This window comes from Nyctereutes procyonoides, unplaced genomic scaffold (assembly GCF_905146905.1).
Source record: "Nyctereutes procyonoides isolate TBG_1078 unplaced genomic scaffold, NYPRO_anot_genome, whole genome shotgun sequence".
Classification (NCBI taxonomy): Eukaryota; Metazoa; Chordata; class Mammalia; order Carnivora; family Canidae; genus Nyctereutes; species Nyctereutes procyonoides.
In genome coordinates, this window is record NW_026575133.1 from 32,677,727 (window position 1) to 32,703,687 (window position 25,961).

The 25,961-nt window shown below is 65.6% G+C and overlaps 1 protein-coding gene across 1 annotated transcript in view; it reads right to left on the bottom strand.

The window, feature by feature from the left end:
- Positions 1-25,961, bottom strand: part of STK32C (serine/threonine kinase 32C) — a 65,220-nt gene that overhangs the window by 2,792 nt on the left and 36,467 nt on the right. The window contains exons 2-10 of the mRNA XM_055346304.1: positions 22,864-22,919; positions 9,216-9,367; positions 6,296-6,469; positions 5,415-5,452; positions 5,229-5,318; positions 4,587-4,690; positions 3,948-4,064; positions 2,634-2,759; positions 2,418-2,549 (exon numbers count right to left, since the gene is read on the bottom strand). Coding sequence (XP_055202279.1) covers positions 2,418-2,549; positions 2,634-2,759; positions 3,948-4,064; positions 4,587-4,690; positions 5,229-5,318; positions 5,415-5,452; positions 6,296-6,469; positions 9,216-9,367; positions 22,864-22,919 — 989 coding nt within the window. The remainder of the gene's footprint in view (positions 1-2,417; positions 2,550-2,633; positions 2,760-3,947; positions 4,065-4,586; positions 4,691-5,228; positions 5,319-5,414; positions 5,453-6,295; positions 6,470-9,215; positions 9,368-22,863; positions 22,920-25,961) is intronic.

Sequence of the window (25,961 nt, forward strand, 5' to 3'; positions counted from 1 at the left end):
CTGAAACCGCAGCCCCTCCCAACAAAGCAGCCTGGATCCTAAATAAAACACAAACCTGCCCCAGGAGTGGGACGGCAGTGACAAGTGCCACCATCCACACTGAGGGCGCAGGGACGCTGCTCCCCGTGACCTCACTCCGGCCCGGGGCTCGTGGCGGGCGGTGGGGACCCGGCACACGGAGCCCAGCAGCAGCTCCAGGCGCAGGCAGAGCCAGAGGCCTTCGGGGCACAGGCCGCGCGGAGCTCTGGTTCCACAGGGGCGGCCCCTCCATGTCCCCGGGAGGACGAGGACCGGTCTGCGCTCACCCCGGGTGGACGGCGGCGTTTCCGTGGCCGTGGCCCCGGGTCGCCCTCACCCGCCCCTTCCCTGTCACGACGGAGCCAGAAAGCCTTGATGGGCTGGACATCGGGGGTCGTGCGCCATCCTGGCGGCGTGATGCTAACAAGACGTGGCAGGCGGGACGTGGCACGTCCTCTGGATGTCCCGGGGACGCGCGTCCACGGTGGGGGACCCGGTTAACTGTGCCCGGCCCTGTGGGCTCCGCTTGCTCTCCCGGGGCCCTCCCAGAAGCCCCTCACCCGGCGGGTCGGCGCCCGCGGAAGACGCAAGGTGGGCTGGCGTGCGCGGCGCTGTCGTCTCCGTGGCCGCCCGGAGGAGCCGCCGCCGCACAGACGGGCTTCTGGGCCACGCCCGTGTCTGAGCATCGCCGGCCTTCCTGCGGGGAACACGCGCTCAGGCGCCCACGCTCCCGGCTGCGAGGTGCGCGTCTGTGTGTCCGTCCGGCCCCGGGGTGCGCCCCTTCCGACGCCCGCACCGGCACCACTCAGCCCTTGGCCAACACATGCACACGGAGGCCCCGAAAACCCACGTGCCCCCCCCCCGGCCCTTAGCTGGTGGCTGTTGGGGGCGGGAGGTGGACGCTGGCTTCCTGGAGGAGGTGCTGACACGCCTGGGTCCCTGCGGGGTGGGGCTGAGGCCACCGCCCACGGGACTCCCCCTGACGCCCCCCACCCCACGTATTCCCTGAATAATCCCTTTGGATGAATCCTCACCTCCCCCCAGACAACTGCGGGACCTTCATCGGCAAGGCTGGCCCTTGGGGCATTGGACCCCGGGGGACCCCAGGGCGACGGCGACCGAGCCAGGCTCCGCCCCAGCGCTGCCAGGAACACACCCGCTGAGCGGCCCACGGCCACTTCCCAGACTCGGGGCTCCCCCGAGGGCCAGGGCCCAGGGCCGCCAAGCAGCCTGAAGGGCGCCGGGGTGCAGGGCTCTCGGGGCCTGATCACGGCACTTCGCACACGGCACCGGGCGTCGGGACCGGCTGCGCTAGCCCGAGGACAGACGGACAGACGGGGACACGAATAAGCCCTTAGTTTCGGCCGATTAAGTGTTGAAGACGACGCCAAGCCTCCGCTGCGAGAAGAGCCATCGTCCCGACACACAGTGCGCGAGCGCGTCCGGGGCTGCACAGGGCCTGGACCCGAGCTCACGCTGCCGCTACAGTCAACTCAGGGAGACGGCGACGCTTGGAAGAGACACGGAAGTAAACCTCGGAGGCCCTGGGTCGGGCGCTGGCCTCCCGGGAAGACGCGGGAAGCCCGAGCGCGAGGAGCGGAGTGGACACGGGCTGCACGTCATCGGGGCCCACGCCCCACACACCGCGCGTCCCGGAGGAGAGGAGAGCAGACCCACGGCGACCCTCCCCGACGGGCGCTTGTCTCGGGAACGCACAGGGTCTCAGCACCGCGGAGGCCAGAGCAGGGGCGGGCGCGGCGCTCACCCCACCGCCCAGCGCCCAGGCCCCAAACTGGAAGTGGGGGGGCTGCACCTGCAGCTCCACCCATGCTGCGCCCCAGAATCCAGGTCCGCGGGGAGGCCCCAAACCTGCACCCGCAGCACATGGGGGGGTGCCCAGCTCCTGCCTGACGCCGGTACCAGGGAGCAGGCACTGGGGCTCAGACGGGCCTGGGGGGCACCCATCACTCTCAGTGCCACGGCTGTGACCCCCACACCTGCACCCCCAGGCGCTTCTGCGACAGGTGTACCCGGGGGACAGGTGCAGGGTTGATCTCATGCTCATGAGACCTCCCCAGGGGCGCCCCCACCCGCCCAGGAGACACCGTGCGACCTGGAGAGGGGTCGCGGACACCATGACACCGTGTCTCCCCAGCTGGCATCCTAACTCCCAGGCCTAGGACACAGAGTCGGGCTAACAGAGGGTCCCCCCTGGGTCCCCGCAAGAGGCGACCCTGCAAGAGGAGGCACACAGGAGTGTGCATGTGACCCCGCACGTGACCTCGTGAGGCGTCCCCAGGCCCGGGGGCAGCAGAGGGACTTCCTCCCGCTTGGGAGAAGGGAGCTCGGGGCCTGACGGGGGGTCAGGGGAGGAGACGCCACGCAGGCCGCCCACTCACGGACTGAGAGCTGTCCCTGCTGCTGTCCCGGGACCTGTTCTTGGCCAGCCGCTTCTTCTTCTTGTGCAGGGGCCTGGACTCCAGGATCATCTCCTCCAGCTCGAAGGTGGGGTCGCAGTGGAGGCGGCCTTTCTGGAGGGGGGACAGGGAGCTGAGCCCCGCCCGCGGGTCGCCCCATGACCCCCACAGCCGCCGCCCGCCGCCTGCCAGGCTTACGTTGGGCACGAAGCCTGGCGTCACCTTTTTCTCGCTCAGATCCTGCCACAGCACGCCGGCCAGTGACGGGGCCGCCTGCATGTCCTGCAGGCTGGACACCCGGTGCTTGGGATCCACCGTGAGGAGCTGAAACGAGGCCCCTGTCAGACGGCGCCCGGGCCGGCGTGACCATGCTGCACTGGGCTGGCCACCTGCCCCCGCCAGGGACCCCAGCGAGGTCCCGCTAGGAGGACCTCAAGGACCAGGCAAGGAAAGGGGGCGCCGACCTCAATCGTGCCGTAATGAGGCCAAGGGGGCGGCCTGGTCTGACGGGTCTGCCTGGGCCTGGAGGGCACGTGGGGCCCCAGGGACGGGCTGCTGAGCCTCGGCCTGGCCAGCGGCAGGGAGGGCCCGGGACTTACCCCCTGGGCTCAGCCTCTGGGGACCCCCAGGGCGCCCTGTGTGACCGGGTCATGGAGGCTGGGTGTCCTCTCCCCCCCCCCCGCCGGGTGCCGTCCCTCCTCTTAGCCAGAAGGCAGCAGACCCTCTCCGAGGCTTGCCCAGGGCCTGAGTCCTGGCGCATGGACGGTCCCCACTCCCCGTCCGGGCGTCCGGAGGCCACAGCCCCACTGGGGGGTTGCTCCATCATGGACACTGGGCCCGGAGCCGCCCAGGGACTGGGACAGGCCGTTAGCTGCTTGGCTACGGCTCCAGGGACAAAGGCCTCCAGCAGGGGTGAGGACACGCGGGGGAGGGCCCTGTGGGCCTGGAGCCGGGAGCCAGCCTGGCCTAGAGCGCTCAGCAGGCTCCTGACCCCGGAGACCCCAGTGCACCAAGTGGGGGTCTCTGAGTGGGGAGCGGTGGGGCCAGCCCGGTCGGGCCCCGATGGAGGTGCGCTGGTAGCAAGAGCTGGTCCCGTCCCCGCCAGGCTGCCCCCCCCACCCCCGGCCGCTGCAGCCACGTGCTCGGGCAGTGGGAGGCGGGGGCGGGGGCTGGGGTCTTCTCCGAGCCCCCCCCAGGCCTGGTGGCCGCCCGACTCAGACAGAAGGATGGGGTAGAGGAGGCCAGAGTGAGCGGAGGCCGGGCTGCCAGCCCACAGCCCCCGCCCCCACCCCGGGGCGCCCAGGTTTGGGCATCTGTGGCGTGGGGGGCTGACCGTGGGGATTCGGTTAGCCCAGGGCCACGTGGCTTCAGCTCACAGCCAGAGCTTGGAGCAGCCGGGGCACCGCCTGCCAGAGAGGCCGTGGCCAGACGGGCTGTGAGCCCCGTCGGGGGGACACGGACACACAGCGCAGGGCCCAGAGGCCTTCCTCGCACGGGGGGTGAGGGGCTCACCTTCCGCAGCAGGGCCACCATCTCCTTGGACCAGGTGGGGACGTACTGGACGCTCACCGTGCTGAACAGCTGCACCAGGGACTCCACGGCGTTGCTGGAGTGGATGTCGTAGGGCCTCTGGGGCGGGGGAGGCAGCGCTGCACCGGGTGCCTCAGCCCCACACCCGGAGGCACCCGCCCCCCGCCCCACGCACAGCTCCCCGGAAGAGCCCGGGCCTGGGCCCTGCCTGCTGGAGGCCGGGAACTGGCCAGAAGACGCGGCCCGTGTGGCCGGGAAGGAAGCACCTTCCCCCGAGGAGGGGCTGAGGGTGCCCCCCAGGAGGGATGCGGAGGGAGGGCCGGGCTGTGGCCTCTGGGGTGGGAACGCGGGGCCCCCCGCGGGGACCCCACAGGAAGGTCACTTCTCCGCTCTCTGCTCCGGATGCCCCAGAGCCCGCGGCGGCTTCCCTCCCGACCTGCTCAGCCCGCCCCCCCCGCCCCCGCCGACGCCCCGAAGTGCGCATCCAGGAGTGCGGAGTGCGGGGCTGTCCCCAAGCACCCAGTGGGTGGGGCGGCCTCCTCCTTCCCGGCCACCCCACGGGCACCCTGGGGACACAGCCGGCTCAGGTGCGGGCCAGCCCCCGGCCCGGGAGCTCCGTACCCATCCTCGCAGCAGCTCGTAGGCCAGCACCCCCACCGACCACCAGTCCACCTCAAAGGAATAGCCGCTGCCACCGCTGACGAAGGACTGGAAGATCTCGGGCGCTGCGCAGGGAGGGACAGGCAGCTGAGGACCCCGGCACACAGGCCCGGCGACGCCCCCCTGCGGACCCCTGGGGCCCCTCCTCCCCATGACCCTCCCCTGCTGACCCCTGGGGCCCCTCCTCCCCATGACCCTCCCCTGCGGACCCCTGGGGCCCCTCCTCCCCATGACCCTCCCCTGCGGACCCCTGGGGCCCCTCCTCCCCATGATCCTCCCCTGCGGACCCCTGGGGCCCCTCCTCCCCATGACCCTCCCCTGCGGACCCCTGGGGCCCCTCCTCCCCATGATCCTCCCCTGCGGACCCCTGGGGCCCCTCCTCCCCATGACCCTCCCCTGCTGACCCCTGGGGCCCCTCTGCCCCATGACCCTCCCCCGCTGTGCCCTGGGGGCCCCTCCTCCCCGTGACCCCCCTGACCCCCTGGGGTCCCCCTCCCCTGGTGTGGGCAGTGGGGTCTCACCGGCTTTCTCAGCAGCCCGCCCCGCCCCACACCGCCTGGGCCCCCAGGCCTGACCCCGCAGCAGGCGGCGGCCGCGGCTCACCCATGTATGGCTTGGTCCCGGCCAGCGCGGTGGCTCTCTCCCCGTCCTTTATGATGGTGGCGATGTTGAAGTCGGTCAGGTGCGCGTGTCCTGCGAGAAGAGAAGACACTGCTCGTGTCCAAGGACTGGAGGCGCGTGCCGCGGGCGGGGCGCACCCACTTCCAGCCTCACGCGGCCTCGGCTCACCTTGCTCATCCAGCAGGATGTTGTCAGGCTTGACGTCCCTGTTGAGGAAGCAGGAAGCGGGGACATGGTCCGGGAGCCCCGGTCATCCCTCGTGGTCCCCGGCAGGGCGGGAGTCCCCCGAGGGCCCCTCCCCACTCAAGGCGGAGGCCCCAGAGACCCGCGTGGGCCTTGAGAAGGTGCCACCCGGCAACATTCTGACGGAGCCAGGTGAAGGCAGCTACTCTGCTCCGGGGGTCACGGCCGCCTCTCGCCCCCCACCTGCTGAGGCCAGACGGGAGAACGTGCTGGACACGCGGTGCCCGAGCCCCCTCGCCGGGACCTGCAGGCTGGCCCCTCCCCCAGAGCCCTGGGGCTGCGCAGGACTGACGATTTGGGTCCCTGCTGTCGGCCACCTGGCCTTGGGCCTTACCTGGCCTCACCCGGAGGTGCTCAGTGTCTGCTCAGTGCCTGAGCCGAGGCCACGTAACACAAACACACAGAGCCCACCTATCTGACTTGATAACACACCTGTGTACCTGTTGTTCTGCGGATACAACTTTATCCTAATCTCATCTGCTCTTGGCTAATGTTAAGTTTACTTCAGTTCCCCTGGAGCGCGGCAGAGGAGCAGGTGGACTGCAGGGGCGGCAGGGATCAGAGGCTGGACAGACCAGGGACCCCATCCTGGCCCACCTGGGGCTGCTCACATGGGATCCACCCCCCGGTGGACATCGGGTGCTCAGCTGTGGGGCACTGACTGGCCCAGGTGCCACACCTGGGGGCAGGTGTGTAGGCAAGGGGGGGCCAGAGCACGCAGGAGCCTGTCCGGGTTCTGCAGGAATGTGGCCGCCTTGCAAGTGGACTGGCCCAGGCAGGCGCCCCACCGGCAGGTGTGCACACACCTGTGGATAATGTGCTGACTGCGCAGGTAGTCGAGGGCCAGCGCCATCTCGCAGATGTACAGCCTCACCGTGTCCTCGGAGAACTGGACGTTCTGCTGCAGGTGGTAGCGCAGGTCTCCGCCCAGAAGCAGGTCCACCACCATGAACATGTCCTCCTCATCCTGGAAGGAGTACCTATGGGTGCCAGGGGAGAACATGGCACATGCGTGCTAGGGAGCCGGGGTCACAGCTCCTGTCACACCCGATGACCTCCCCCCCCCCCATCTAAGAGCCTGGGCACCCTCCTCGCCTCCCACGGTCACTCCCCGGGAGCAGGGCCCTGCCCAAGGCACTGACTCTACCGCTACTCAGGAGCTGCTCTGAGCCAGGACCCTCAGGAAAGACAGAGCAGCCTGTCCTGATGGGAGGCAGCCCAGCGAGGGGCCGAGATGCAGGAGCGGCCAGTGGGGAGAGGACACAGCATTGCCTTTGGCCATTTCCCTGCTGCTCCTCTTCTCCAGAAAGGGATAAAAACATCTGCCGTGGAGGGGTGTTAAGGAATGGAGGCCACAAGGCAAAATGTTCAGGCAGTGCTGGGCAAGGGGCCGGCTTCCAGCAACAGTGGTGATGGTGACGGTGACGGTGACGGTGGTTATGGTGGTGGTGATGACGACGATGATGATGGTGATGATGGTGACGGTGATGGTGATGGTGATGGTGATGATGGAGGTGATGGTGGTTATGGTGGTGGTGATGACGATGATGATGGTGATGGTGATGATGGTGATGGTGATGAAGATGATAAAGAAAATGACAGTGATGATGATGAGGATGACGGCAGTAATGAAACAACAGTTTAAAGTCCTCCTTCTGGGGATCCCTGGGTGGCTCAGCGGTTTGGCGCCTGCCTTCGGCCCAGGGTGTGATCCTGGAGTCCCGGGATCGAGTCCCCCATCAGACTCCCAGCATGGAGCCTGCTTCTCCCTCTGCCTGTGTCTCTGTCTCTGTCTCTCTCTCTCTCTCTCTCTCTCTGTCTCTGTGTGTGTCTTTCATGAATGAATAAATTTTTAAAAATCTTTAAAAAAAAATAAAAAAAAACAAAGACCTCCTTCCACTTAGTAACTTCCTGTGTGAGCTCTCCGAGGTAATGCTCATTGTTAAGCAACTGACTCTTTTAGGAATAACGTTACAACGGATTTGCTCTTTCATGTGCTGTTCCCCTTCCTGCCCACCAGAAGCCTCCCTGCCCCTCATCTCAGGAGCCGGTGGCCGGGGGAGTGGAATATGGGGCCGGAGAGCAAAGAGACTTGGCCCGCCAGGCCCGAGGGCCCGAGGACCCGGAGGAGTGCTGGGGAGCAGTGGACGAGAGCAGATGGCCTCTCACACTGGGAGGAGAGGTTGCAGCAGCCCGGACTGCCCGGCTCCCCGGCGGCCGGTGGGGGCAGGTCAGCCTGGGGGGCGGTACTGGCTGCAGGACGACAGGAAGACGTTAACTCTAACGATGCCTCACATCCGGAGTCGCCTATGTGGAGCGCTTTGTGGGTATAGATGCATCTGTAGTTTGCACTGGGGGCTGCTCTCACCCCTGTGTGCAGCAGGGTGGAGGAGTCCACCGGGGGGGGGGGCTGGGGGCCACCAGGCAGAGGAACTGGGGAGAGCTGAGGCCCCCAAGGTGGGAAATCCTGGGCCTTCCTTCCTGGCCAGCCCCGTGCCAGTGCCATGGCTGAGGGTCAACCACAGATGGCAGCCCGTTCCCGTGAGGCTGCAAGCAGGCCCCGCTTCAGTGAGGTCGTTTCTCCCCCACCCGCTCAACTACCACCCTGGGGGGCAGTCACCGCTATTGAGGACGAGGGCTCTGACCCACCCTGGCCGTCGGGCGGAGGGGGCAGGTGTAAGGTTAGAACCACAGTCCCAGGATGCTGAGCACACCCCATGGAGCTCAGGGACAGGGTGTGGCCCTGCCAGTCTGCTTGCGTGGGGCCTGGACAACCGGAGGGCCCTGGGGCCAGTGAGGGAGCCCAGGAGCCACGTGCAGGGGTGAGGAGGAGGAGGAGGCCTGGGCAGCCCCGGGCTCCACTGCCCTGCAGGCCTGGCTCAGCACCTTGCTCCCTTCCCTCTACTCCCCGGGCAGGGCCCGCCCCCCAGCTCCTTCCTCCTGCACAACCAGGCAGGACCACGTCCCCATGCGCAGAGCTGAGCTGCTGCGGTGAAGTGCCTCCCGCACCTGCGGTGGCCCCAGGTAAATGACCCAAGGGGGACCTTCAGCCCCGAGTGTGTCCCCTGGAGGAGCTGGCACCAGGTCACTCTCCACAACGCCCTGTCCCACGCGTCTGTCCCCACATGCTGGTTGGGCCGCCTCTCCTTCCGTGTTCAGCTAATGGACCCTCGGCTCATCCTGGGGATGTGTAAGTCTTCCTGAGGCGGTGCCACCAGGACCAGACGCGTCTGTCACACGCCTCCCCAGCTGCCTGCACCGCTGTGCCCACCTCGGGCCCCTGGGAACGCCCCCCAGTCTGGGAGCCCATCAGGGAGCCCAGAGCCCGGGACGGGACGCTGTCAGGGAGGATTCAGGGAGGACCCTGCGAAGCAGGACCCCAGGGAGGAAGGAGGACGGTGATCTCGCTGCAGCTTATGGGGTCCTTCCTCTCCAGGGGTGGTCGTGGGGCCCACTGCATGGAGGAGCTCAGGCCCCAAAACCTTCCCCAAGGGCTTCAGTGCCAGAGACTCCAAGGGCCACAGGCCTCCTTTGTGGGGACGCCCGGCCTCCCTGTGCTTGGGCAGACCTGCACTCACACAGGGCGCCCTGCACAACCGGCAGCTCTGGCCCCGGGAACCGGACGTGAGTGGCTGGGGAGTCGGGGACAGGTTGTGGGCGTCCCGGAGGCAAGGGAGGAGGGAGCACGAGGGGGGCCAGGGGCAGGAAGGGCGGCGGGTCACCCACCATAGGTTCACCAGGAAGACATGCTCGATCTCCTGCAGGATCTCCAGCTCCCGGAACACGTTGCGCACCTCGTCCCGCTCAATGCACTGCTGTTTGTTCATGTACTTCATGGCGTACATCTTCTCCGTGTCCCTCTTCTGCACGATGCACACCTGGAGGGCACAGGGAACTCAGCGTAGGTGCCAGCACGCCGGCCCCTGACCCTGGCCGCGCAGACGTGACTCGGAAAGGGCTGCAAGGCCTGGTGCAAGGCGCCTTTGTAAGCAGGCAGGACCCAGCCAAGAGCATGGCGCGGGGGCCCAGGCCCCTCAGCCGCGATGACCTGACACCCCTTCCCGGGGCTCGGAGCAGCAGCTGACTGGGAGGGCTGCTGGGGGGCAGAGGAAGACCCCTCAGCCAGAGCCCTGCACCCGGGAAGTCCCCGTGTGTGAGAGCTGCTGTCCTCAACAACCCCGGCCCACCGTCCCCTTTGCAACGGGGCCCCTCCGGTGATGACAGGGTCCCTGCTCGGCGCTTCCGTGCCAATCCCCTGGGGCACCGCCCTGCAACGTCCATTAGCGATGCCGGCGGTGCTCACGCTAGTTTTTCAAAATAGTTGGCTAAAAAACTCAAAATTCATACTTGGAATTATGCAAGAAAATATGACATTCAATAAAAATCTCACCAATTTGCATAGAAGTCTGATTTGGCTAAAAGTGCTCAGAGGGGGCCGCCTGGAGGGCCCAGCTGGCTAAGCGTCTGCGTCAGGCTGGAGGGACACAGACGCACAGAAGCAGCGCAGACCCGGCTGGGGCAGGCCCCAGGGGCCGACGGGCATCGCTCGCGACCGGACACAGGTCTCCGAAAGGAAGTGGGGCAGGGGTGAAGGTGGAAGATTCTGGAACGCGAGGTGGGCGGGAGACAGTCCCGGGGGCCTGGGCCCGACCAGAAGTCTCAATGAGCATCGGAGTCTGGGCCAAACCAACCCTGCTGGGTGAAGCCCACGTCCCCGCACCCGCAGACGCGTCCGAAGAAATGAAGGTGATTTCCCAGAAGACGTTCATCGCAGCCGAGCAAACGGCTTTTAACAGGTTCCAAGCAACCGTGACATCCCACAGACCGGCTTCCAACGCGGGAGGCCGGGAAACCCCAAGACGCCGATACGGGGTGCAGTCTGTGCGCAGAACCTGCGGGGAGCGACCGTCCTCGCGGCCCCGCGCACCTGAAGCGGCTCCGAAGGGCTCGCGGTTGCTGGGGGCTGGGAGGCGGGGGCGCCGGTCCCTCCTGCCTGTCTGCGGGGAGCTCAGCGCGGGGTCGGGGGCCTGGGGGGGCACTGAGTCCAGCCAAGCGGGCTCTGCCCTCAGGCTCATAAAATGGGTGGTTGATGTCAAGTCCGTCAAGACAGGTGCACCTCTAGATTCAGACTTTGCACCTAGAAGGACTGTCGAGGGAGCTCTCATCCTAAACAACGTCCCGGCGGAGCCCCCGCGACAGGTGAACCCACCAGAGGCCACGGAGCATGTCTCTGCTCCTAGAGCCGCCTCAGTAAGACGGAGACGAGGGTGAGGGTCAGGCCCGCGGTAAACCTGCCCTGACCTGTGCCCCGACCTGGACCTGTGCCCCGACCCCGTGCCCCCCAACCCTGTGCCCCCAACCCTGTGCCCCCGACACTGTGCCCCCACCTTGTGTCCCGGACCCTATGTCCCTGACCCTGTGTCCCTGACCCCGTGCCCCCCAACTCTGTGTCCCTGACCCCGTGCCCCCCAACTCTGTGCCCCTGACCCTGTGCCCCCTGACAAAGTGCACCTGACCCCGTGCCCCCGACCCTGGTGCTGGAGGTGGTGCAGGCTGGGTGCACGGCCCAGCTCCCTGTGACCAGGCCCCCTCACGCCCCCCCTTATTTGAGCCCCCACCACAAAAAGGTGGTTAAGGAGAAAAAGGGAAAAGAAGAACTTAAAAATGATCCCAAATCCCCGAAAATAGGAAAATACGTCCCAAAACTCCTTGAAGAAAATGCAGGTTCCTTCTGAGGGCGCTCACTGCCACGCGAACCTCCGGGGAGACTGGACTCCTGAAGGAGCGATGGGAACCGCGGACAAGGGACACCCTGAGGAGCGCTTCCCACAGGGACCGGTAGACGGTGCTGGGGGGACACGGGACAGGGGACCTCACGTCCCAGGGACGCACTCTGCTCCCGCTGCCCTCCCCGCCCCACCCCCCCCCCCCCCGCCTCCGAGGGGCTGCCTGCCCGTGCTCAGCGCTGCTCCATGGGCGCGGGAAGCGGGTGTTGCATAAGGTATTTGTGAATCTCCCAGAAACACGGACCCGAATCGCGCGTGTCCCAAGTCCTCTGATGGAGGATCGTCCTCGGGAGACACGAGCTGGTCTAAGTTCGCTGCTTAGTTAGAACGGGGAGTCCTCAGAGTCGTCCACACGGACAGCTTTCTCCCCGGGGTTTACTAGTCAAATAAGCTCATTTTATCTCCATGCTCCCAAATGCACCAGAAAAAAAAAAAAAAAGACTTAAGATGACGTGTAGCTGTTTAATGTCTCATGAAATTTTCGGAAGTGATCCATGCATAATTGTTAAAAAAAAAAAAACACCCAAATTCAATAGATATAAGTAGGATAAAAGTAAATGAACTTAGGAATAGTTTTCTAGGTAACTTGAAGCCTTAGAATTATAGTAAGTCACGTTAACTAATAGGTATTTGTTAAAAATCTAGATCATTTCCAAATTAGATAAAGTACTGAAATGTTCGTTATTATACGTAAGTTTAGGTTTGTATTAGTTTGGCTGTAGAGAGGCTGAAGAGACTTGGGTCTGTTACGAGACCTGCATTTGCCACATTGAGAAAAACCGTGCTATGAAAAAAAAAAACCGGATCTCTAAAAATTCTGAAATGGCATATTCATGAAAAAAGGTCATAAAAGGTTATTTTTTTTTAAATACCTTTTGAGTAATCTACCTAGAGAACAAAGATTCTGTGACTTAGCAAAATAATTTCCCGTGTTTCATATTGTCTTGATCAGGTCTTAGATCACTTTTAAAACAGAGCTTTTTCAGTATTCAAAGAACAGAATATTTTTTCCCCCTCAAGTACTGTGCTTCCTAAATCTTTGTTCCTTTGGTTAAATATATTGTATAAAAGCGTTGTGATCTGCAATCTTATTTAATAGAGTGTTTTATTTATTACTATTATTATTTAATCGAGTGTTTTAAACCTTCTGACATGTTTTACAAACTTCCCCAAGTCAAATCTAATAGAGTCTTTTTGACCTCAAACGAACTCTGGGGTTTTCAGAGGGTCCTGGGGTGGGGGCGGGGGGGGGAGATTTGTCATTTCTCATTCTAAAAACACAGACGTCAAACTAATCAGGCTTCTCTGACACGTGACGTTTCAGGGGAAACGGTGAAGTCACAAGTTTGCTAAATCTTCTTTACGCTGCGCCGGTACGGTCCGCACACAGGCTACTGACACGCGTGTTTCAGAAATCGTGTAAAATGGCCAGAAGCGTCAACATCCTTAGTGTCCGTAGAATCAGGGGTCATGCCGACGATGGTCATAAAATGCCACGTGCTGCAGAAATAACCAAATTTCCTTGTCGGCTGCGTCATTTTTGCAATAAACTCTCACCGGCTCTTTAGCTGTTTCTGTCTTCGCCCCTGGGAGCCGGAGCCGGCGACTGTCGCCCTCCCACGCTTCCCTGAAATGTCTTCGGAGCCAGGGGACAAGTGAGCTCATCCTCGGCCACCCACAGGCAGGGGAGCGCTTCCGCGGGGACCTGGAGAGGTGTCTGGGTCGCTGAAATCGCATCGCAGAGCCAGACCAGACCTTCCAACACTGAGGGAGAAGCCGACGGCTTCGATCACGTGGCACTGGGTGACCTCGTGGGTAAGACCCACTCCTGCCACCTTGGGCTGGGAGCACTGCTGGCTCTCCGCCGTTTGGGTTCCCGGACGTAAGACACCCCGTGTGCCTTGGACGGCTGCTGAGCAGGGAGCCCGTGCGGCCCAAGGACGTGCCAGCCTGGTGCCCGCGCTCGGGGCTCCGGGCCCTGCAGACGAGGGAAGGCCCCTTCTCGGCGGGCCCGGAATCACAGGAGACCGTGCGCCCCTGGCAAGACAGGGGTCCACCCCGACATGAAGGTCCTGATGCCCAGCCCGAGACGAGTTCCCGACCCGGCGTCTGTGCCTCAAGGGGCCGCATCTGATCTGAGATCCCGGGTGAGGGCTCCAGCGAAGCAGGCTGCGCACAGCCCCGGCCTGCCCGCCCCTGCCACGGCCGCCCGCCGCCCGCCGCCCGCCGCCCCTCCTCGGAGAGCCCAGACTCCCGCTCCCCTCGTCCCCTAACCCAGGCCGCCTGACCACGCCACTCTGGGAGGCCCGAGGGCTGCGGGGCGCCAGGATTCCTGCGGAGGCAGTGGGGGGCACAGAAGGGCTGGAGGCCCCGGCAGGTGGAAAGGCTCCGCTTCGGCCCCTGACCAGAGAGCTCGGGGGCGTGAGGTCTGCGGCTGCGGACGGCCACCAGCCACCCGAGCCCCCTGGCTCCCCCAGAACCCCCAGTGCCCCCAGAACCCCCAGCCCCACCAGCACCCCCAGCACCCACAGCCCCTCCAGCCCCATCGGCCCCCCAGCCCCACCAGCACCCCCAGCCCCCTCAGTCCTCCCAGAACCCCCAGCTCCCCCAGTCCCCTAGTCCCCCAGGCCTCCACAGCCCCCACAGCCCCTGCCAGCCCTGCCAGCTCCCCCCAGTCCCCCAGGCCCCTCAGGTTCCCCACCCCCCACAGTCCCCCTAGTCCCCCAGCTCCCATAGCCAGCCAGTGCCCCAGTCCTCCCAGAACCCCCAGCTCCCCTCAGCCCCGCCAGCCCCATCAACCCCATCAGCCCCCCCAGCTCCTACAGCCCCCCCAGCTCCTACAGCCCCCCAGCTCCTATAGTCCCCCAGCTCCCCCCAGCCCACCAGCCCCACCAGCCCCATCAGCCCCCCAGCCTCTCAGCGCCCCCAGCTCCCACAGCCCCCCGGCTCCCTCCCAGCCTCCCCAGCCCTGCTTAGGCGGCAGCATATACACGGGGGAGTAGAAGTGCTTCAGCCTCTTAGGACTCGGCACCCCCAGGCTGGAAGCAGGCTGTCCACCCGCCGGTTCCCCCAGCGCCCTGCTATGGGCTTCCTGAGCCGCTTCCCCCAATCTCGAGGTGAAGCAGGGACAGGAACGAGGTCTGTGACCCGGCGCCAGGGCGGCTGGGGTTCCGCGGGCGGGAGGGGGCACCCAGGGGCGGCCCAGGAGCGGTGCTGGGTGACGCGTGGTGGCTGCCATTTGGAATCGACGCCGTGGGCGTGTTTGGCAGATTTAGTGATTCACCCCAAGCTCTGATCCTTCCCAAGTAATTTCTGTTCCCCAGAAAGCAAATGCCTGACAGCAGGTACTTAAAGCCACCAGCGCTATGAGGCAAGTGCCTCCTGGGCCCCCTGGGAAGGTCTGGAGCCTGGGAGGGCAGGCGGGGCCCTCGGAGGGAGGGGAGATCAGGGGCCACGGCACCGCCTTCCCTCGCTATCCGGCTGCGGTGGGGCCGCCCTCCAGGGCCCCGGGGAGCTGGGGGCGCTGTCTCCCAGGCCGGGCAGCTGGTCCATGCAGCGGGCGTGCGGGAGGTGGAGGCAGCGGACCTGTGCGCCCCGGGCTCCGGGGACCGACGTCCCTCAGCCCCACCCCTCGTCCCGCTCACCATTTGCCCCGCTGCCCGGCCCCGGCCGCTCTTCCAGCAGCCCCTTGGCCCCGGGTTTCAGGGATTTGTCTGCCAGATGCCCCGCCAGCGCGTGAGCAGGACTGGCTCACGGCCATGAGTATTTTAGTAGACGTTTGAAGCAGGAGGGTCCCAGTGCCACCCAGAGGAGCCTCCTTCCAGGCAGAAGGACCAGGGCCCCAGGATGCTCAGCGAGCCAACCGCGGGGTGACGTGTGCACAAGCACCCCCCCCCCCGCCCGCCACAGGCCATCAAGCAGGCCCTGCGCACCGGGGCACCGGGGTCGGGTGGGGTTCACATCCATTGGCTCATCCCATCCCTCCAGCGACCCCGGGGCAGGTCCGCCACGGCCCCACCTCACGGAGGAGGACTGCGGACGAGGAGGCGGGATGAGAGAGCGGCGGCCCCGAAGCCCCCATCCCGGCCAGCATCGGAGCCCGGGGTCCGGGCCAGAACCGCAACGAGACACGACGCCGCCTCGGCTGCCAGACGACGCGCTTCTCCTCTGGATTTGACAGAGTCGGGTAAGCGTCAGCCCCGGGGAGCGAGCGAGCACGCGTGTGGGCGGCGCCAGGCCCCGACCAGCCCCACGCGGTTATCAGCGCAGCGGGAACACCACCGGCGCGGTTCACTGTGGTTCTGGTTCTTTGCTGTGTTGTGTCTGCCTCTTCCTGGAGCCGACGAGTCGGTCATTTGGGAAGACGCTCAAGCACCAGCGGGCAGCAAAAGTCCCTCAGCAGGAGAGCAAGGAGTGAGTTTGCCCGTCGGGCACGGGAGCCTCCTCGGGGAACGTGGTCCTGGGGCAGGACAGACGGCAGGCCACGGGAAACGAGGAGAAAATCCAGGAACAGGCCCAGCAGGCGAGGATGTACCCTAAGGGCCGCATCTCAAATTCGTGGGAAGATGCACTTTTTAACAGGCGATGTTGGGATCACTGAACGGCTTGACAAAAAAAGGTATAACTGGATCCACCGACGACAGTGACAAGCCAGGACAGACTGCGGGCGCACGAGTTCTAACCTGAGAGCTGACACGCCGATGTGATCACAGACAACGCGACGGGGGCCTCCGCGACCCGAGGCCGGATGATAGTCCTGTGACATGACACCTCTGGCGACAAGGGCAAAGATCGATAACCAAGATGCTACACGTAAAAAATATTTGGCACGTGAGCCTCGCGGCACATCAGGGGAGCAGCGTCCTCACCGGCCGCCCGACTCCAACGGGGACCATGGCCGCGGCTCGTGGAACCCCGTCCACCCCGCAGGTCTACACCACGGCCGGCTCGCACGAGGGCAGGGCAGGTGGGGCCCGTCCGTGACCAGCACATCACGACCTGGACGGTCAGTGGAGAACGGACGCGCGGGGAGAAGGGGCAGGGGCCCGACGGACTCCCTTCTGAGCCCCCGTGTAAATCGTCACCGTCACAACCACCAGACATCTGTGAGCCCGTGGGCATGTGTGTGTCCCACCAGGTACCTGCTGCATGAACCACCCGCGCCCACGACCCCGGGGGGGGTACCGGCGCTGTGGGAGCACACTCAGAAATGTTCGCAAGTACTGCGGGCACCTTGGGGGTGCAGGTGAGCCCCCCCGCGTGGGCAGCGGCAGAGACACAGTGGCCAACCACTGGGAACGGGTGTTTATGCCTGAAGTTTCCCGACACTGAAAGTGAAAGAAGATGCGAGGCTGCCCCCCCAAGTGTGGAGCCTGGGGTCCTGCAGCAGCCCTGCAGCCCCCGGGGACCCCTGAGGGCCCAGCTCAGCGCTGGCACTTGGGGTGCCTGGAGGGGGGATCCTGGGGGCTGAGGGCGGGCTAAGACCTGTCAGGCGGCAGATGCCCTGGCTGGAGATGGACCCTCGGGGCTCCCGGGGCAGCACCCCTGTCCCCAGCCCTGAAGGCCGCCGCTGGCCGCGCAGAGGAACCCTCCTTCTCGGCCAGGACACTCGTGGGGGCTGCGGGCCCCCCCTCAGCCGTCCTCCCAACGCCCTGGAGCCAGGGGCGCCTCTCTGGCCTCCGCCCCGTGCCCCTGCCCAGAAACTGACCACTCAGGAGCCGTCCAGGGGCAAGAATGAGCCAGTGGGTGCGGGCGTGCTCCTCGGGAATCACTCCCTAGGGAGACGGCTATCTAGAGGCACAGAAGCAGAGCCCGGGGCCCAGCGACCAACCCAGCGAGGTCACGCAGCGCCCCGGGCCACTTCGGAGCTGGTGATGAGCCGTCTGCCAGCAGCTGCTCAGGGAGGCCGTCACCCTGGACGTCCTTGGGCCTGCACATCCGCAGGAGACGGCAACTGGCGGGAGAGCGCCCGGCACCTGTAGGTCCCATCTTGCTTCGGCCCCTGGCCTGGCGGCGTCTAGGGCAGACCCCTCCCCCAGTGGGCTCCCCTTGGTGGGTCGGGGGGGCTCTGTGCCCTCAGCCCTGCCCTGGCTGCTGCCGTCCAGCGCCTTGTAGCCAGAAGCTGACCTCTGCTGCGGCATGCATGTGCCCCTCTGGCTCTCCGGCCAGCGTCTTGTGCCCTCCAACCTTCGCTGTAGGAGCCCCCACCGCCCCCGCCCAGCAGGGCCCCTTCTGTGACGGGGGATGGACACGGGTCAGCTGGGTAGAGGCCCCCATGTGACTGCTGGCTCTGTGGCCAAATGCCTCCCATCAGGGCGGCCCAAGGAGGAGCTGCGCGCAAGGTCGCTCGTGCAATCAAAACGTGAACGTGAGCCGGCGGGGGGCGGGGCAGCAGCGCAGGGAGCCCAGGGTGCGGGGCCAGGCAAGAGCTTGAGCTGCCGGCTTCCCCAAGGGAGGCTGACGCCGGGGGTCCCCCCGTGTCGGGTGCTCAGGGCTGGAGCACAAGCACACCCGGGACCCCGGGCCAGACGGAGGCTGCGTTCAGGGTCCTTGAGTCCTCAGGGCCCTCGGGGCACGTCCGCACCTCCTCTCCCTGCTGTGAGATGCTGTGCTGAGTGGCCGGACCCGCCGTGTTCCTCTGTCTGTCTGTCCGTCCGTGCGGGACACTCGGGTCCCCGCCCCCGCTGGGCGCCTGTGAGCCTGTGATGCAGCCCTGCCCCGTCCTGGGGGCGCCCGGCGGTGGGACAGACAGACCGTACGGTACCTTGTGATATTTTAACGGCACAGTTTTAATTTAAAAAAAAAAATCTCTTCTGTTCATTGGGCTATCCATGATTTCAACTTCTTCTATCATCAGCTTGGATGATTTTCTACTTTGCTTGGTCTCGTTTGGGGTTTTGCTGATTTGGGCCATTGTGTGTGCGAGTGTGCCTGTGAGCGTGCAAGTGTGAGTGGGCAGACTCGAGCACCGGCTTCTCTGGGATGGGATGAGGCTCTTCACCGCCGCGGGTCCTGGTGTCACCTGTGTGGCTCTGAGGGTGGAGCCCTGTGGGCTTGGGCACAGGCGGGGACAAGTGGCCCTGCCCAAGGGTGGCCGGTGCCAGGCCGTCGGCTCCCACAGACACTGCTGGACACGCGGAGTCCTCGTGCCGCTGCTAGGCTGCCTTCAGCAGTGCTTCCCGAGGTTCCCCAAGGCGGGCGGCGTGGTCAGGTCACACCTGAGCACGCGATGGGAACAGAGCTCATGGACCCGGATTTCTAGATCCAGAGTCAGATCCGGTGCTCGGGCGTCTCAGGGGAGGGGGCCGTGCACCGGCTCTGGCGCAGCTGCGGGCGGCTGGTCACTTACGTCCTGAGGTGTGGCCGCGGCCGTCGCTGGGCGTCCCCGCACACGGAGCCCACCAGGGAAGACGCACGGCCCCCAGCCCCAGGCCCGCACTTCCCGCACTGGCCCCCACCTCGTCACTCCCGCCTCGTCTCCGGGGTCCACGAGGATCCGCTGGTCGCAGTGGGGTCACGAGTGCTCAAGGCTGTCGGGGTCTCTGGCAAGGCGCGCTGTACTCCTACTCCATCACCCTGGTCCTTTCCCCATGAACTGGAGAAAAGCAAGACAGGCTGGTCCGGGCGCTTCATCCCCGGCGGCTGGCCGGTGCTCTCTCGTCTCCACAGATAAGCCCCCGAGAGCTGGACCTGGGGGAAGGGGAGTCCCCAGGCCACACAGCTGCGTAGGAGGCCCCATCCCTGCCGGATTTCACAGCAGCGCCCTGACTCGGACCCCACGGCCTCCTGATGGGTCCGGGCCGGCTAGTGGACGGAAGGGGAACACGCCTGCCCACCTGCAAGTCGGCAGCAGCAGGCACGCCCAGAAGCCTCCGCGGGAGCTCCAGCGGCGCCTTTCCGTAGGTGCAGAGGCGAAGAGGGTGCCCTGGGGGGCAGGGCATGCAGGCAGTGGCGGGAGGCCTGGCCAGTGACGAGCAGAGACCCACCCAGTGTCACATGGGGCCACTGAGGCCAAGAGGAGCTGAGGTGGAGGACCAGGGTCAGGACGGTCCCACTCTATCACCAAATCGCGCCCCCTGTGCAAAAGCCACTCACGTCTCTGAAAATGCACGTGGGTCAGGGGACTCTGGACCCACAGGGGGACACCGCGGCCCCAAGGCTCAGGCCTTTGCTTCCTCCAGGGCTGTGACCTTCTACTGCCTCAACCTTCGCTTCCTGACACTCTGGCAGCCTGAGCCAGTGCCCACCTAGGGAGGCTCTGCAGACCCCAGTCCCCAGGGGAGACCCCGCCTCTGCCCCGTGGACAGCATCCCCTGGGGCCCGGATCTTCCAGCAGGAAGGACATTCAGGTCGGCAAAGCCGGATCGATCCCCACCCTCCGCAGCACTGGCCCCTGCCGGGCCGGGCTCATGGGCCACAGCCAGTGATACGCAGGTCCTTGCGCCGCATGGGCCACAGTGGCCGTGGGAACACAGACAGGGGTCAGCAGGGGCTGGGGGGTGGGGGGCACAGGGGTGCGAAGGTGACAGACGTCACAGTTCCTAATGATTCGGAAAGCCAGAGAATAAAATCTGCTATTGACAATAACAAGCTGCTAATGCGCACGACGGTTTAGCGAGTAGTAACTATAACGACGATAGACAGTACACACACAACGTCAAGGAGTAATATGAAAATATAATATTCGAGTGAAATAGTACTAGGTCCCTCGTTGGGTAAGATGTCAAGTTTCTCTTAATCTTTAAGTGTGATTCCTACCCCAAACTTCGTGAGTTTATTCTGGTCTTGACAACATTCGTCGAAAGTTCAAGTGAAAAAATAAACATGAGGACAGCCAGCAGCTTGGAAGGGCGTGGGGGGCGCGGGGGCAGGACTCGGGTGGCCGGGGTGGCTGGAGGCGGGTGCCCCCCCCCCCCCCGCAGCGGGCTTGCCCACGCAGGGCGCAGTTCCAGCTGCTAAAGGAGTCCTCTCCCCTCTCCCTCCCTGCTCTGTTCTGGCGGTGACCGCGCTAGTGGGGAGGCTCCTGGTCCTACAAGGGCGCAAGGAGCTGAGGCCGGGGACAGGGAGGGGGCAGGGAGGGGGCCCTTGGGGACAGGGAGAGGGTGCCTGGGGACAGGGAGGGAGCAGCTGGGAACAGGAAGGGGATGGGGAGAGGGGGCAGCCGCAGCCGGGCAGGGAGGAGGTCCGGGGGCAGAGAGGAGGTGGGGGGGCGGGGAGAGGAGAGCAGGGAGGCAGGGAGGAGGTGGGGGGGCGGGGAGGGGGGGGCGGCCGGGGGCGGGGAGGAGGCCCGGGGTCCCGCAGCTCCCCCCGCGTTGGGCGGAGTGCCCGGCCCCTCCTCTCACGGCGCCCGCCGGAGGGCACAGCGGGGAAGCCGGGTCGCGCCCTGCCGCGCCCCGCAGGAGGGCGGAGGAGGAGGGCGCCGGCCGAGCCTCCGCAGAGGGGCGCGGACCCGGGAGAACCTCCGCAGCCGCGGTGAGCCCCGCCCCGCCCCGCCCCGACTACGTGACCCGCCCGGACCAATCAGAGTGCGGCCCCCCGCGTGATTGGTGGGGGGCGGGAGCCCGCGGGCGCCCCCAGCCAATCAGAGGGCGGCGCGCGGGCGGGGGCGGGGCCGCCCGGGCTGGTGACGCAGGCCCCGGGATCCCGGGCCGCCCCCGCCCCCTCCCCTCCCCTCCCCTCCCTCCTCCTCTCCCCCCCCCCCCCCGCTCCCCCAGCAGCTGCGGGACGTCCTGGGCCGCGAGCTGCGCACCGACAGGTGATCACGAGGGCTTGGGTACTTGCATCACAATAAAAAAAAAAAAATTGGGAAAGAAAAAAAAACAGCCAGTAAGCAGCCTTCATGCCCAAGGACCAGAAACCGCTTCCAGGCGCTGCTGCCCCTGGGGTGAGCGGCCACTTGGTCAACAGCCGGCGCTGGCACACGGGACACTCGGCCCCTCGGGAGGTGGGGGCGTCGGTGGGCTCCGGCTGCACCCGGCCACCTGACCGAGCGTGGCCTCAGGGTCATTCTTCCAAAGCCAGCCTTCCCCTGGGCCGCACCGCTCCTGCAGCGAGGCCGTCGGCAGAGGCACCTCTGGGCTCGGCCCCACGCATGGGAGCGGGCTCTGCAGTCCTGCCAAGCTTCCAGATCCTCCTTGTCCCCGAGGGGTCCCTGCCCTAGCCACCGAGGACAGCCCGAAGGACCAGAGCCCAGGTCTGCGGCAGGCCCTTGGCGTCTCCACATTCCAGACACCCGTCCAGCGCAGGCCCGCAACTGCAGCCCGGAGGCCCCGCAGGCCTAATTAGGGGCCTCCTTAGGGAGCAGTTACAAGGCAGCCTGCATCCGAGGATAAAGTCCCAGCAGGACCTGACGGTCACCCCACCGCTGTGCGGAGCTCTGCTTCCGGGCCCCTGTGGCCAGCTGGCTTTTTAAAGAACTGGTCAGAGGAGCCAGAACCCTGGAGTTCTGCAGAGAAGAGGGGCGGGGGCGGGGGGTGGCTGTGCTGCCCAGCAGGGCGTGAGGAGCAAGAGGGGGACGGTGGGGATGGGGAGGAGGCAGGGGACAGTGAAGTGTCTGCCCCAGCTCAGCCCCAGCACTGCTCCTCCGCCTGTTTCCGATTGTCTGGGTGGCATCCTTGGCTGCCCATCCAAGCCACTCCTCCTGAAGCCCGGGCAGGGCTGGTGCCCTCCAGTGCCTGACCGAACCCTAAGCCCCACCCTCTCTGCCCCAGACCTTGCCCACACCCTCTGTGGCTCTAGGGACAGAATTCACCCTCAGCCGGGACAGGCAGGGAGGGCAGAGGGCAGCGCAATGCAGATGTTAACAATTCTCTCCTTAACAAAAGGGTGCTTGAAGGAGTTCTTGCAAAGGCGCTAATTGCTCCGGTTTAGAATGTCCCCAAGCCTCAGGGGAGCTGAGGCACAGTGTCCCAGCATCCAGGCATCCTGACAGCTGTAGGGAGCGGGAGCAAAGCCACCCCCGCCCCTCTTCTCTGCTCAGGAGAAACTCTCCACTCAGAAGTGATCCATCTCCAGCCGACCCCTCAAGGCAGTGCCCCGGAGCTAATTTTAACCTCCTCAGAGTGCTCGTTAAGCCTCTTTGAGTTATAATTACCCCCAGTCTCTAGACACTACAAGGCAGCAATCAGGAAGTTAGATGTGGACAGGAGAGACAGGAGCGGGACGGTCTGGAGCAGCGCGGTGCCGGGATGAGGACGCACGCGGCCCTGCCACCCACATGCACCAGGGGCAGCCTGCCCTCTGGGCTCCGAGTGTCACAGCGACCCCGCACACTGAATGTCCGCTGCCACCCCCTTCCCGCCGTGAGACACTTCCCTCTGAGGACTTGAGCGGGCACCAGTGTCTCCAGTGGGTGGGCGTCGGGGTCGTGGTCCCGCAAAGCCCAGCAGCTGTGCCATCTGCACCCGAGGCTCCCAGCTGAGTTAGGGACACCCAGAGACCTGGACTGAAGACCCTAGGGCTCCCGAGCAGGCTGACGGCCTACTGTGAACCCCATCGCCAGCCCCCCAAGCACAGGTGGGGCTGGCCTCCCCGGAGCTGGGGGCCGCAGGGACGCTCCCGCCACGGCCACCCTCCTGGCTCCACCTTACCTTGCCAAAGCTGCCCTTTCCGATGGCCCGAAGGATCTGGAAGTGGTCAAAGTTCACTGCGGAAAAAAGAGAGGGACGTCAGGTGAGGTGGCAGCAAGACCCTGGCCCCTCCACAAGCCCCCAGCTGGAGTAGCCGCCCAGGGACCGCCCCCACCACTGCAGGGAGCCCCCCCCCCCCCCCCCGCAGCCCTCCAGCCACGCTCTGTGCCCTGGAAGTGGGCCCGGGGCCCGGCTGGAGGCTCAACTCAGGCTCGTGTGTAAGCAGGGAGGGCCTGCGCCCAGGCAGAGAGCTGGGGCCTGGGGGCCACACGTCCCTCTCCCTGGGGTCATTGTGGGGCCACCGTGCCCCCTGTTCATGGGGCATGAACAGGGCAAGTGGCGCCCAGAGCAGCCCTCTTCAGCCTCAGGAACCCAGCCACCGCTCCCCTGAGCTGCCCTGCAAACAGGGATCCTGGGCAACGGGCCCCCCAGCCTCCTGCTGAATCTCCTGGGGGTTCACAGCATGAGCTAAAGGGGAGCCTGCCACCACCCGGGGTAATAGGGACTTTCCAAAGGGTGTCCCCAGGCCTGTGTGAAACCACCCCGGTCCTGATTTCTCTTGATTTTCTCCAGACATAAGCCCCTCCCAGAGACCGGGGTCCTTGGAACTCGCAGCTTTGCTAACTGTCACGGGCTCAAGAGAGATGCTCCCCACCCTGCACACTCGCCCTGCACACATGGTGCCCCCCGGGGCAGGGGGTCATCTGCAAGTGACAGCAGCTTGGAAGCGTTCCTCAGGGCTCTGAACCTGATGTATAACGTCTACTGCACTGGTTCCCTGCCCTCGGGCGTCTCGGCCCCAGGCAGCCCAGCCCAGCCTGGCTTTCCACCCCTGCCCCCCCAGGGCGCAGCTCCCCCAGCGGACTCTCTGGCCCCAGCTGGCCCCACCTGTGCCCCACATCAGAGTCCCCCAGGCCTGCGCCCCCCAGGTCTGCACCCCTCCACATCTGTGACCCCTCAGGTCCGTATGCCCCCCCAGGTCCGTTCCCCTAGGTCTGTGCCCCTCCAGGTCAGTGTGCCCCCACGTCAGAGTCCCCCAGGCCTGAGCCCCCCAGGTCTGTGCCCCTAGGTCAGAGCCCCCCAGTTCTGTGCTCCTCCACGTCTGCAACCCCCTAGGTGTGTATGTCCTCCAGGTCTGTGCCCCCAGGTCTGCACCCCTCCAGGTCTGTGCCTCCCCAGGTCTGTGCCCTTAGGTCAGAGCCCCCCAGTTCTGTGCCCCTCCACATCTGCGACCCTTCAGGTCTCTGTGCCCCCCAGGTCTGCACCCCCCCCCCCGAGTCTGTGCGCCCCCAGGTCAGAGCCCATCCCCCCCATGACAGGACTGCTACATGGCCTACAGCTCTTGTTCTTTCTCTTTCTCTTCAGGTTCAACTAGACCCTGGCTCTAGTTTCTGGGACACGTGCCCGGGCACTTGTCAGGCGAGGGTCCCCAGATGGCTGTTCCCACCCACCGGGAGCGGAACTTGGCTGCAGCGTCTCACCTGAGCACAGCATGTGCGGCTCAGCGTGTGGAGCCCCTCAGAGGGGAAGAGGGGGCCAGGCATCCTCCCCGCTCCCCACAGACGCCCAGCAGGGGCACCCCGGAGAGCACAGGGACCCAGCAAAGGCAAGCACCGATTTTAGAGAAAGGCACAGATCCCGGACTGCAGGTCTCTGCGGGGCAGGGAGGGATGGCAACGGAGGGTGGACCGGACAACGGGTCAGAAGCACAGGACACGCGCACCGTGTCCCTCACCCCACGTTCACACCCTGAGAAGCCAGGTTGTCGCGGACGGAGGGTCCGAGGGAAAGGGACACTCGGAGGTCTGCCGGGCACGGAAGTGGGGAGCTGCGGCCTCGTCCGCTGGCTGGCCCTGTGGCCTTTCCTGGGCCTGCTTCCCGGGGAGGGGAGGGAGGGCATGTACCCGCTGCATGTGCACCCCACTGTGGTTCTGAGACCCTGGGGCTGGGGGGGCACGACCGCAGACTGGGTTCTGAGCCAGCCACAGGGAGGCTTCACGGCGGGGGGCGGGGGGGAGGGAGGTCCATGAGCACAGTGCCCAGGGCACGGCCACGGGGACCCAGGCTGGCGTCCTGACGACCCATGGACTTCGTGTAGCCGTAGCCGCCTGCACTTTCCTCCCAAATCCCCAGCTGCTGCACAGAATTCGGCCCCACTTCTGGGTAAAGTTCCACCCCTGCCCCCCAATCCCCACTCCTCAGCCGACAGCAACAAGGTGGGGCCAGCAGGCGGGAGGGGCAGGGGGTCAGGCTGGTCCTCACCCAGGGCGTGGGTCCCGGGGGCCTGCTGACACGGGTGGGGCCCAGCTCCGTGGGGAGGATGCTGGTTGACCTACGCCAGGCCGCGGCGGCCCTGCACGGGGTTTCCGTGGCCGAGGGACACCATCAGCCCACTTCCCCCGGGAGACACCGCCAGGTCACCAGGAGAAGGAAAGGTAACGTGGCCCCAGGGTCCTGTGGTCGGAAGCGGGAAGCGGAGCGTCGCTGGAGGGAGGGAGCCGTGCCCGGGAGGCGCCGCTCTGGGCTGGGCCACCCCGACCCTGTCCCCAGGGCCCTCCTGCGGCGCAGGGAAACTCGGGCACAGGCCTCCCTGGGACGGATGAATATTTAAAACACAAAGGACTAAGAATATTTCTTCTTCAAGGAAGGCTTTTATTCCACGGAGCCGGCAATCACGGCACAGCCGGCTACAAAAATAGGTCATCTTGACGCCGAGGGGCCAGGGAGGTGCAGGAGCTGGCTGGGTCCTTCCCAGGGCTGCGGGTGCCCGGGCCCCACCTGCGGGGGTCCTGGAGGGATTTTCCCCACTCGCCCAGGCGGGAACCCCAGCACCGGACAGAACTCGCGGGGGGCTCTTGCACATTCTCCGAGGTTCTCACGGCTTTACCGGGAGCCGGACCATCGCCGGGAGAAGCCAGGAGCTCTCCTCCGGGAGTGCCGGCGACACGCAGGCAGGCACACTGCCCTCATCTCCCCGCAGCCCGACCCCACCCGACCCTCTGGCCACCGTGACACGGGGAGACGGGCCAGGTCACTCCCAGAGCCCGACGCTGGCCTCG